At 38.9% G+C, this 12,618-nt stretch overlaps 1 protein-coding gene across 2 annotated transcripts in view; it reads left to right on the forward strand.

The window, feature by feature from the left end:
* LOC124721814 (mitogen-activated protein kinase kinase kinase 1-like) overlaps positions 1-12,618 on the forward strand; it is a 178,522-nt gene that overhangs the window by 122,867 nt on the left and 43,037 nt on the right. For both annotated transcript variants that reach the window (XM_047246935.1, XM_047246934.1), the window contains 2 exons: positions 7,304-7,545; positions 12,285-12,488. In XM_047246935.1, coding sequence (XP_047102891.1) covers positions 7,304-7,545; positions 12,285-12,488 — 446 coding nt within the window. The remainder of the gene's footprint in view (positions 1-7,303; positions 7,546-12,284; positions 12,489-12,618) is intronic.

Here is a 12,618-nt window from a genome sequence, read left to right on the forward strand (position 1 = left end):
TTTATTTCCTTTGGATTGAAGTTTGTTAATTATAATACAAAACTACCTTGACAAAGCATTGCTCCCTGTCAGTGTCAGTCACCTGCTGATGATAGGGAAGTCTTTTTTTGTTGTATACGTGTATTTGTCTATACCTGTGTATAGCATTTGGGTTATCCTTCGGTAATACTGTTACTCAGAACATATATACGTGGAATACTGCCAGAATATGAAAATCAAAGAAATGTGTTTGCATAGCATTCTTAGCTTAACGTTTGATGCCATTCTTTATACTTTCTTGTACAACACAAAATGAGTAATACGTCAGTTTGGTATGTACCAAACCACACCACCATTTGAAAAGCTAGGAGACCAATACACTATCCGATCAAAAGTATATGGACACCCCAATGAATTGTGGAATAGACCACCAGATGTTATGACAGGCTGGGTTCACCATTATATAAGGAGGCGGGCAGTATTTTGTTGTCAGTAGAGAAGTAGTAACAGCAGAATAGGCTGCTCGGGAGAGCTCAGTGACTTTGAATATGGACTAGTCATTGATTGTCATCTGAGTAACAAATTCATCAGGGACATTTAAACCTTTCTAAAGCTGCCCAAGTCGACTGTTGGTGATGTGGTTGTGATATGGGTAGGCGAAGGATCAACCTCAGCTGAACTGAGACCAGGTAGATCTGATGTACTGACAAATAGGGAACATCTAGCATTACAAAGGGTACTTGTAAAGAATCACATTAAATCAATGGTAGGAATGGTAGGAAGTGCTTCTGGCAATGCAGCTACCACAATGACTGCACATAGGAAGGTAAAAAGAATGGGGTACAATCGTTGACCAGCTCGTTATAAGCTCTCTTAACATTCCTTTAGTGTAGTTAATTCTAAATTATGCTTGAAGTAGTGTAAAGGCAATGCCACTTGACATTAAATGATGGGAAATGATTGATTTACGGTGAATAACACATTCACACCATTGCTAAGAATTCTGTTTCTTCCTGTGGGGCAGTGTGAATTTTCTTGCTTTCCAGCATTAGACTTTACTGATTCTGACCATGGGTTGGTGGTCATACTATTTTAATATAGTGGCCTTTTATTAAGGAAGTGGTGCAAGTCTATTCTTTTAAAGCAATAAGAGATTACATAAAATAATTTTACACTAAATAAATTACAAATTGTGTGATGTCACATTTGTTCAGAATGCTCTCTCGTTGAAGGGTCACTTGGCTAATAGGTAATACATAATACATCATACGTCAGTGTATTACTGGTACCATAACTGGTACAGTTGAGCATGAGCCACTGGTGGTACACGCCAGCTTGAGCGTGTCACTCAATCACACTACACCTTGTGGCAATCCAATGGAAGGCGAATATGTGGAGAATGTTAACTGCCATCATGTGTAGTGCCAACAGTGAAGTACGAAGGTGGTGATGTTACAGTATAAGGTTGTTTTTTGTGGTTGGGCATTGTCCCTTATTGGACTTAAGAAAATGCTAAATGTGGAAGGATATGGACACATTTTACAGCATTGCAATCTGTGTACAGCAGAGGAACAGTTTGGAGATTGTGATTGATTGTATCGTCATGGCAATGCACCGTGTCATAAGGCAGCATCTGTGAGGCAATGTTTTGTGGACAACATCATTTCTGAAATGGAGTGGTGTGCCCTGCCCAGAGTACTGACCTGAACCCGATGGAATATGATTGGAATGAATTAGAATGCCAGCATCTCTCTAGGCCCCTGCATCTGGCAGCAGTACATTCTCTGGTTTTGGATTTTGAGAAATAATGGGCTGTCATTCCTCTACAGACATTCAGGCATCCAATTGATGAGTGTGTCCCCAGCAGAGCTCAAGTCATCATAAAGGCAAAGGGTGACTACACCCCTTATTAATGTCCACTGATGGGTGCCCAGGTATTTTTGATCGGACAGAGTATATACACTATTCTTAGTTAATCATGATAAAAATGTGGTCTTATTCAGCTTAACTCTCACACACTGAATATTAAGTTACTTCAGTATGTAGTCTATCCTGTGATCCTGCGTAAGTCTCTTCATCTCCTCATAACTACTGCAACCTACATCCATTCAAACTTGCTTACTGTAGTTAAGCCTTTGCCACCCTCCACACACATGCTTCCCTCCATTACCATATTGACAATTTCGTGAAGCTTCAGGATATGTCCTATCAACTGATCCCTTCTGTCCTCCTCAATTTAATCCAGTGCCTTATTATTAAGTTGTCCAATCTACCCATCTAATCTTCAATATTCCTGTGTTGCACGACATTTCAAAAACTTCTATTCTCGTCTTTTATGAACTGTTTATCATTTACATTTCACTCATATACGACGCCAAAGTACAGAACCACTTTTCTTGCTGATCGAACAGTCCACGGGTGTTCTGCTGGTTCATATTGTCCAATGGGCACTGTGAACCAGCAATGCACCTGTGGACAGTTCATTCAAAAACTAAGCTGGGAGAAACTGAAGGCTCATTTTTCTTGCTGTTAATCTGATGTAATTACATTTTACTGTAGACACACAAGTCTCATCTTTAACCGTGATAAAGATGGGGTGTTACTCCAATGTTGGAGAGCCTCAGTAATACTGACGATTTAAGAAGGGGAAAATGGGCTGCAGGTGTGAATTGATGTGTGTGTTTGGGAGAGCATAGGACTAGGGTAGTACATGCAACAGTGGTAGCCACACTGCTACAGTGGTGTAGTGGTTAGTACATCTGCCTAATAAGCAGTAGACTGGGTTCAAGTATTGGCTGTGGTACAAATTGCTTCAGCTTCTATCCTTATCAAAGATAAAATTAAGACTCTTATGTCACATGTAATATGTAATTCCATCAGTTCAATAGATCACACTCACCTGAGGTACAGGCAGGATTTCCCCATTATATAAAAATCTGGGGTGTGATTCCAATGTTAAAGAGAGCCTTGGCAGTACTGGCGATTTGAGAAGGGGAAAATGAGCTGAAGGTGTGAACTAAAGTTTATGTTAGGGAGGGCATTGGACTAGGGTAGCCCCTGCAGCTGTGGTAGCCACAATGCTACGGTGATAATGCGGTGGTTAGCACATCTGCCAAGTAAACAGGAGACCTAGGTTCAAGTCCCAGCTGTGACACAAATTTTAATTAATTGCTTCAGTTTCTATATGTATCTTGCTATTTCCAATATGCATTTTATATCCTGTGCACTTCGGCCATCATTAGCTATTTTGCTTTCATGATAGTGAAACTTGTCAATTGCTTTTAGTGCCTCATTTTCAGTTGTGATTCCCTCAGTTATGTTGCACTATCCTCAATTTACTTTTCTTGATGTTCATTTTACAACCTTATAGCAAGACTATCTATTTTGTACAACGGATCTTCCAAGCCCTTGGGTGTCTCTGACAGAACTACAGTACTATCAACAAACCTCAAAGTTTCACTTCCTTCTACCTGAACTTTAATTCTCTTTCTAAAGTTCTCCTTGGTATCCATCACAGCTTGCTCAATGTACAAATTGAATGGCATTGAAGAGAGGCTACAACCCTGTCTTAACCCCCTTCTCATCTATTGCTTGCCTTTCATTCCCTTGTCTGTTACAACTGCCATATGGTTTCTGTATAAGTTGTTGATAACCTTTAGATCCCTGCTACCTTCAGAATTTGAAAGTGTGTGTTCCACTCAAATTTGTCAAAAGTGTTCTCTAAATTTACAAATGATATATATATATATATATATATATATATATATATATATATATAATAGAGGGAAACATTCCACGTGGGAAAAATATGTCTAAAAAGAAAGATGATGAAACTTACCAAACAAAAGCGCTGGCAGGTCGATAGACACACAAACATACACACAAAATTCTAGCTTTCGCAACCAATGGTTGCCTCGTCAGGAAAGAGGGAAGGAGAAGGAAAGACAAAAGGATATGGGTTTTAAGGGAGAGGGTAAGGAGTCATTCCAATCCCGGGAGCGGAAAGACTTACCTTAGGGGGAAAAAAGGACAGGTATACACTCGCACACACACACATATCCATCTGTGTATGTGTGGATGGATATGTGTGTGTGTGCGAGTGTATACCTGTCCTTTTTTCCCCCTAAGGTAAGTCTTTCCGCTCCCGGGATTGGAATGACTCCTTACCCTCTCCCTTAAAACCCATATCCTTTTGTCTTTCCTTCTCCTTCCCTCTTTCCTGACGAGGCAACCATTGGTTGCGAAAGCTAGAATTTTGTGTGTATGTTTGTGTTTGTTTGTGTGTCTATCGACCTGCCAGCGCTTTTGTTTGGTAAGTTTCATCATCTTTCTTTTTAGACATATATATATATATATATATATATATATAGGTTTACATTTCTTCAGTTTATCTTCTAATATTAGTCATAAGATCTGCATTGCACAGTATGTGCATATATTCCTCCTGGATCTAAACTGACCTCCCCCCCCCCCCCTCCCCCTCCAAGTATTGACTTCAGTCTTTCCATTCTTCTGTAAATAATTCATGTCAGCAATTTTCAACCATGACTTATTAAACTTACAGTTCTCTAATACTCTCACCTGTCATTACCTGCCATCTTTGGAATTGGAATTATTACATTCTTCTTGAAACATTAGCGTATTTCCCCTCTATTGTATATCTTTTATAACAGGTGAAATATTTTTGTTGTGGTACACTCTCCCAAAGATCTCAGTAATTCTGAGGAAATGTCATCTACTTCTGGCACGCAGATGACGGTGTTCCCTTTGGCCTGCTTCACTTATTGTGTTTTCATATTTTCTCCTTTTGTCCATCACATTGAATATATAATATGTTAAATAAAGATTTCTACTGTGCGTTGCCTTTTTGCCTATTTGATCCTCTGCTGCCTTCACTATTGCACCTCTCAGAACTACCATTTATCTTCTGTTGTGTTCCTTTCCCCTGCCTCAGTCAATCATTGCATATCACTCCTTTTCAAATTCTCAACAACCAGTTGTTCTTTCCATGTATGTAGATCACACCTCCTTAATTTCCTTTCTTTATCCTGTCCACAACCAATAAGTTATGGTCTGAATCCACATCTGCATCTGGAAATGTTGTGCAGTTTAAAATCTGGGTTCAAAATCTAACTTACCATTATGTAAACTACCTGGAAACCTTTTGATGTCTCCAGGTCTCTTCCATATATACAACCTTATTTTATGTTTCTGAAACCAAGTGTTAGCAATGGTTAAATTGTGCTCTGTGCAAAAGTCTGTCGGGGTGCTTCCCCTTTCACTCCTTTACTTCAGTAACTGCTCCCACAGTATTTTTCCTCATCTTCTTCATTTTCATGTTGTAAAATTCCCAACACCATTAAGTTTTCGTCTTCCTTAAGAATATGAATAATTTCTTTTGTCTTACCAGACATATTCCAAGTTGTGGTTTTCTGGACAGACTGTCATTTTGTAAAAAGAAATTTACAGTATAGTCAGTAGAAAGAAAAAAAAAAAATTCTTTTACTGTATAACTGTTATGTCTTTCGTGAATACTTCTTCAATCAGAAGTTTGTGGTCTACTTTGTGTCCCAAATTCAGATAAAATTTCAAACTTTTGATATTCCTCATTTACTGTATAACTTATGCTAATAATGCAGATGGGGAGCTCCTTTTAAAGTCACAAATTTACTTCTGAGTACATATAGATCTACATCTATATCTGTACTCTGCAAACCACTGTGAAATGGAAGGAAGAGGGTATGTTCTATAGTGTCAGTTATTAGGGTTTCTTCCTGTTCCATTCACTTACAGAGTTCAGGAAGAATGATTGATTGAATGTCTCTGCACGTGCTGTAATTATTGTAATCTTTACCTCATGATTTCTATGTAAGTGATATGTAAGGAGTTGTAGTATATTCTTAGAGTCATCATTTAAAGCAGGTTCTTGAAATTTTGTTTGTAGACTTTCTCAGGATAGTCTACCTTAAAGAGTCTGACAGCTCAGTTTCTTCATTATCTCTGTGCCACTCTCTCACAGGTCAAATAAAGCTGTGACAATTTGTGCTTCCCTCCTCTGCATATGTTCAGTATCCCCTGTTAGTCTTGTTTATTGCAGATCCCACGCATGTGAGCAGTATTCTAGAATGGGTCACACAAGTGATTTGTAGACTAATCGCACTTCCCCAGTATTCTACCAATAACCCAAAGTCTACCATCTGCTTTACCCACAGCTGAGCTTATGTGATCATTCCTTTTCATATTACTACGTGTTACACCCAAGTATTTGTACGAGTTGGCCAATTGTAACTGGTTACTATGGTTTTTTCTTTTCTTTTTTTTTTTTTGTGCACAGTTTTGCATTTATGAACACTTAAAGCAAGTTGCCAATCTTTGCACAACTTTGAAATCTTATCAAGATCAGATTGAACATTTATGCAACTTCTTTCAGACAGTACTTCATTGTAGATAAATGCATCATCTGCGAAAAATTATGAGGTTGCTATTAATATTGTCTGCAAGGTCATTTAATATACAACATGAACAGCAAGGGTCCCAGCAAACTTCCCTGGGACACACCCGCACTTTCTTATAAGTTTGTCATCATATTGTCAAAGGGATGGTGTACTGTTGCCTCATGTGACTAAAGATAATGAGTCTTATGAAGAATCGAATGAAACAAATGGTTCCAGAGACCTTTTGAAGTCTGAAACATCTATGGTGTATATATGCAGGCTGAAGAGACGAATGAAAGTTTGTACCAAGGCTGAGATTCGAAACGGTGTCACCTGCTCACTAGGCAGACGCGCTAACCACTGTGCCACCCTGGCACAATGCCTTTGCACAGCCTTGTATAAATAAGCCTAATTCTGTAGTATTTTGATTTTTCCTTGAATGTGCTGAAATTTGATTTGGAACTTTTACTTATACCAAAAATTGTTTCAAGGCTGTGGTGATAGTATTTGCCAGATACTACACAATGAATAAGTGCAAAAATTGTGTAGCCTGCAACATTTCAAACCAAAATGTGTTACTCGTATTGTTTCACTGTAAAGAAATTCATATTGGATCATTTCTTTAAGGGGATATCAAGCTGTGTAAATAATGTAAACAAACATTTAATTTAAAAAATAATTTTAGTTAATAAGAGAACAGTGTTCTACAGTTACATTATAAAACATAATTTATTGTTTTTCATTCTGCATGCTTAATCACCATTGCTTCTGCACATTCTGAGGATCCAAAACAGGTGAACATGCCAAAGCAGCTGTTGTAGCTATATAAATAGTATGTTTGGTCTCTATTTCCTTATGAATGCTAATTTTTGTGTTATTCTTTTTCGCAGGGGCTGCTGAATGTGTCCAGCAAAGTGAAGCAGTACTTTGTCCACTGTGTCGTCATCCTTGGATGGAGAAATCTGTTCCCAATTTACAGGAAAATGTACTGTTATCTTCTGATCATAATTCCAAAAGGCCCAAAATGTCAAAAAATAAGGCTGTTAGAACATCATCGATGAACACAAAATTATCTGACACATCGAGTCCTATCCCGCTTCAGCATATGAGTATGGCAGCAGATTGGATTAAGGTGGGTTATTCCTTTAATGTGATGTTCTTACACTGAAGAATATAAAGTAGTTAACGGAGCAGAAAATATTGTCAGCAATTTGTTGGGAGAATCTTAAGAAAATGTAAATCATCTACAAAAATTGTTGCGCAGAAAACTCTTTTTCGTTTGATTCTTGATAACTGTTTATTAGTTTGGGTTGTTACAAGGTTGCTTTAGTAGAGGAGGTAAACCAGTCTGAAGAAGAGCTGCATGTTTTGTCACAGTTTCAATTATTGAGTATGACAGCTCCACAGAGATGCTCATCCAGTTCTTCTTTCAAGTACTGCAAAAGAGGTTTCATATATCATGAAGAGGATTAGTGTTAACATTCTTAGAACCCAAGTGCCAAGGAAAGGCAAGGAAGATATTATATATGACTGGTCATAAAATCAGAGAAATTCTAGCTCATATTGAGGCTTATGGACAGTTGATCTTCCCATGCAGAACGTAAAGTGGGAAGCAATTGAGTTACCTTAAGTACGTCCTGGCACACTTCTGGAGGTTCCTTAAGGGATATTGTTTGTAGATGTAGACAAAGATGACACTGACAGTGTATCACTTGACTTTGCCTAGATGCAGCACAGAATAACTCAAGTAGTATGGCTCCATTGGATTCACCATTGTGTTTTGAGCTGCAGCTGTGACTTAATGCTCCTTAACTGTCATGAGGGCCTCTTCCAATCCAGAATCAAATGCCTTTAGCACCTGAAGGTGGCCCTCAGCATTAGCAGCCAAGTGCATGACTACATTGCAGGAAAGAGAAACCACATGTGATTAGCTGCAGTCCTCAGCTCCACATTTGAAATCACTTCTCAGCTTAGTCTCTCCAAACCAGTTACGCAATCAATGTAGGATTGTGGATTATAGTTCTGTATTGTAGAAACTTTGACGAGTGGACACTACATGTGTATGGATACAAAAACAGATCGACAACAAACTACAAATTTCTCCATATGTATTCTACTAGGATCTACCAAAGGACTAAGTTTGCAGATTAACTGTTAGATCAGGATACTACAAGACAACATTTACTGTGTCTACAGCAATGTTAAGACTGTATGATACACAAAGTGAACTGAAGCAGCCACCAGGTTGACAATATGATACTTTTGCAGAAAGCATGGGAAAACCAAAGTTTGTCTCTCCACTTCTGATATGGACACATAATCCATAAACAAAGCCAAGTTCGTCAAGAGCAGAGCACTGAATGAAAGCTGATATATTGAATACAAGAATGTCCAGGTACAGTGCAGGGTCCAATCCAATAAACAGAATGGCATGATTGATAGTAGCTCATGCAGCGGACTATACTAGACTAAAATCAAGAGTGCCTACTAGGACTTTTGCTGCGGGCAGCGTGGCCATTTGACATCCTACGGACACCTCTGGTTGTGATCACCAACTAAGATCTGTAGTGCCTCTGAGCTGTGATTGATATTGGTTGGTTGAGGATATTAAATCCCCCCCCCTGCAATCGGCACACAGGGTCAAAAACGTATTAGCTTATGCCTGTGCTACCAGATAGAGTGGTGAGATTACCTTTACTCGACTTCATATTACAATAGTAGATATAACTATATGTTTGTTATTTATGTTACCTAACATTTAAGACATGTAAATTTGAAAAAAGCATAAAGCTAATTTGAGTCTAAATAGAAATGGTGTCCTAATAAAGACAGCCAGAAAAATGCATATCAACCACTATAAGAACAGGTACATCCCCAAATAATAACAAATTTCTTCCTTACTGACTCTCCAACATTTTTTCTGCATTTGTTGTGCAAAAAAGGTGCAGTCAGGGCATCCAAAGCTCTTTTTCAAGTTAACATTTTTCTTGAGCCCAAGGATTGCATTCCATGCACTATGCCCATTTATCAAAGTTAATCTTCAGAGAAACCACTGCAGAATTTGCATTCAGTGTCTTCTGCTTCGCTGGCCGGAGTGGCCAAGCGGTTCTAGGCGCTACCGTCTGGAACCGCATGACCGCTACGGTCGCAGGTTTGAATCCTGCCTCGGGCATGGATGTGTGTGATGTACTTAGGTTAGTTAGGTTTAAGTAGTTCTAAGTTCTAGGAGACTGATGACCTCAGATGTTAAGTCCCATAGAGCTCAGAGCCATTTGTCTTCTACTTCAGACTGCACACTTGAAGCATTATTCTCATTTAAATTCGTATCAGATTTCCCGTGCCTAGAAGATTGCTTCCCGTGTTTTTTCTCTCTCTCCTTTTTTTTTTCCAAGAACAAAACTTTTGTGGCTGTCTCCTTTGATTCTGCTGTAGTGTACTTTGAATTGCTTCAAACATTCCCTGTATGGAGATGATGTTAGCTACTGAATAGATTCAGAATGTGCTGTCAGTACTAGAGCTGGTGGCTCTTGACTTGGCTTGCTGAATTCGGGAGCTGGCCAGATACCCATTGGACTCACACCTCCTCTGTTGTTTGCATCTCATATTTCAAACTCGTGGGGTACTGCAAAGTCATTGTCTCTAAGTATGTGCCTGTTACATGGGAAGTTTCCCATTTTCCAGAGGGCATTTATATCATTTTCCATTCTTACTGCTATCAAGTCGGCTGCTCCGAATAGCCTTGCAATCAAAAATGAGAATAGTACTTGACCTGGGTTATTCGTCCACTAGGTTTCTGTTTCTTTGGGATAAAGCATTTTAAATGGTTCCATGAATTCCACACAAGAGACTGCATTTTACACGTGGAATGGTGTGATAAACACTCAATGTGGACATGGTTTTCTCTTACTTTGTCTGCCACACACACGTGATACAATTCCCACCAAGTGTTAGCTCAACAGGATCATCAACAGATGGCTTCCCAAAGTTCACAAAAAGTCTGCAGACTTTTTATGACTGCCATCCCTGTAAGTACAATTCACTGTCAGAAATTCCTGTTTTTTAACCTCTCCAAGTGCCTTTTCTAAGTAAAGAGTTTTTATCATTAGCAAAAGATGCAAAATAACCTACACTGCTACTGTGTAAAGGTGTCTGTATTCTTAATCAAACCCAGCCATGTTGTAATAACCAAGCAATACATGAAACCGATCCAAGCAACACAACTACTGCTTTATTCATAAACCTCAGAACAATAAAGGAAATAAGTCTCTCACTACTCCACACATAACAAGGTTCAGGACAACAGATGTGAGCGGTGAAAACTCGAAGAACCTGGAGAGTGTCGGTCAGCGCTGCTCCGCACGTATATATAGGCATGAGTCGCTGACAGATGGCGCGGTGGAGACTGCGCCGCACCCATGCCTCCCACAGGCGGCCTCCAGGAGCCGGCCCACATGATACAATTTGCAGTCAATTCAAGAGCACACACACAGTGACACCACACTTAGTGCACTCACACTCACATGCACTACTAGTAGCTTAGGCTACAGCACATATAAATAAACAGTTCACCAGCTAAAGACGATGGTGTAAACCATTGAAACATGTTGTGGCAAAATAATCAAGTGACTGTCACAGAAACTGTTTTATTTGTGTTTATCAGCAGACACATCCCTCATATTGCCATCACTTACAGGCGAAATATGCAAACTTAATTATGTATGTCTATCCTGAGTATTAAGAATCCCGGCGGTTTTTTGCCTTTTATCGATATCGATGCTGGCGAGATATTGTTCCTGGGAATTGCAAGACTTTCAAAAATGTTTTAATCTGTTGTGTAGTTTCAAGTCACTATTGTAATTTTTCATTTATTTTATGATTTTAGTATTATATTAGTATGCCACACTAATTGGTAATTGCAGATGTGTTGACTTCATTGCTCTTGTTCCTCTTGCAATTACTGGTAAGATTTGGCAGAAGTCTGTACAACAGGGCCATAGGTTCAAATGGCTCTGAACACTAAGGGCCATAGGGCTATTGTTGTTATGCAAATGTTCTGTGGAATGCTTCAATGGATATTTTATGGGATGTCGGAACCTCATCCCAAACAGTGGAGGTGAACTCCTGTGTGAATTACCACTGTTACTTTGCTTTTTAACAATACTGTAACAGGAGTCTCAACAACAGATGTAGACATACTAGATCATGTATATGTACTCCAAAATACTGCATTGATAATGGCTTGGTATTAAGTGAAATCTGGACTGGATCTGGTATAATAAAGCTAGAACGAAAATGACAAGTGATTACTGCTCTTTACCATTTTGAAAGCCAAAAAGAATTCCCCTTCGCTGTTGTGCATTCACTTTCGTTCACTTTGGTGGAAAGGGGCTTACGCCACCACCTCCATACCTCACTGTTTGCAATACCCAGCTGACATCCAGCGACTAGTCCATGTCCGAAGTCACTGAGCTTCCTGACAGACCCATTCTGCTGTTAGTGCTTCTCTGTGGACAACACAATACTCCCCGTCTCTTTTATAATGGTGGGTCCACCTCTTGTGTGTAATCCCGCTTGCATTGCAATGTCTGGATACTTTTGATCAGATACTGTATACATCTAGTCTTGACAGAGAAACTGGTTTAAAATTTTGTAAGCTAGAAGTTCAATTACCGTTCCTTTATTTGTGCCATTCACTGTGCTACTCCACTTGATAAGTAAATTGATATTCCTCTTCTGTCACCAATATCATTGTCATTTCTGATACCATTGATATATTTGTCATCTTTAAGAAAAGAGTCATAGTTGTCTTGAACACTTTAGCATAAAATAAATGCTGTATAACTAAAGTGGCGGGGAACATTTTTGTTTTAGATACTGGGCTCAGATCTAGTAACTTTACTGTACTCTCAAGATTGGAAACAGAGAGAGCGTGGCTTGCAGCTGTTGCAAGATGAACTTCATCGACAAGTTCAGCTTAGTAATGAAGAATGGCAACAAAAAGTTATTCGCTGTTGTGCGAAGATCTTAGCTATGCTTGTGGGAGATCCTATTTTCAAAGTTTATTCTACTTGTGTGGTGAGTATGTAAATAAGAATTGTAATATATAAGTTATGTTTCAACCAAACTGCTTTTTATTTCCCCATTTTAGCTTAATTACTTTATTAATATAATAAGTTTCAAATATCTAGAGCACTATTCTATCACC

The sequence above is a fragment of the Schistocerca piceifrons genome, chromosome X (assembly GCF_021461385.2).
Source record: "Schistocerca piceifrons isolate TAMUIC-IGC-003096 chromosome X, iqSchPice1.1, whole genome shotgun sequence".
Taxonomy (NCBI): Eukaryota; Metazoa; Arthropoda; class Insecta; order Orthoptera; family Acrididae; genus Schistocerca; species Schistocerca piceifrons.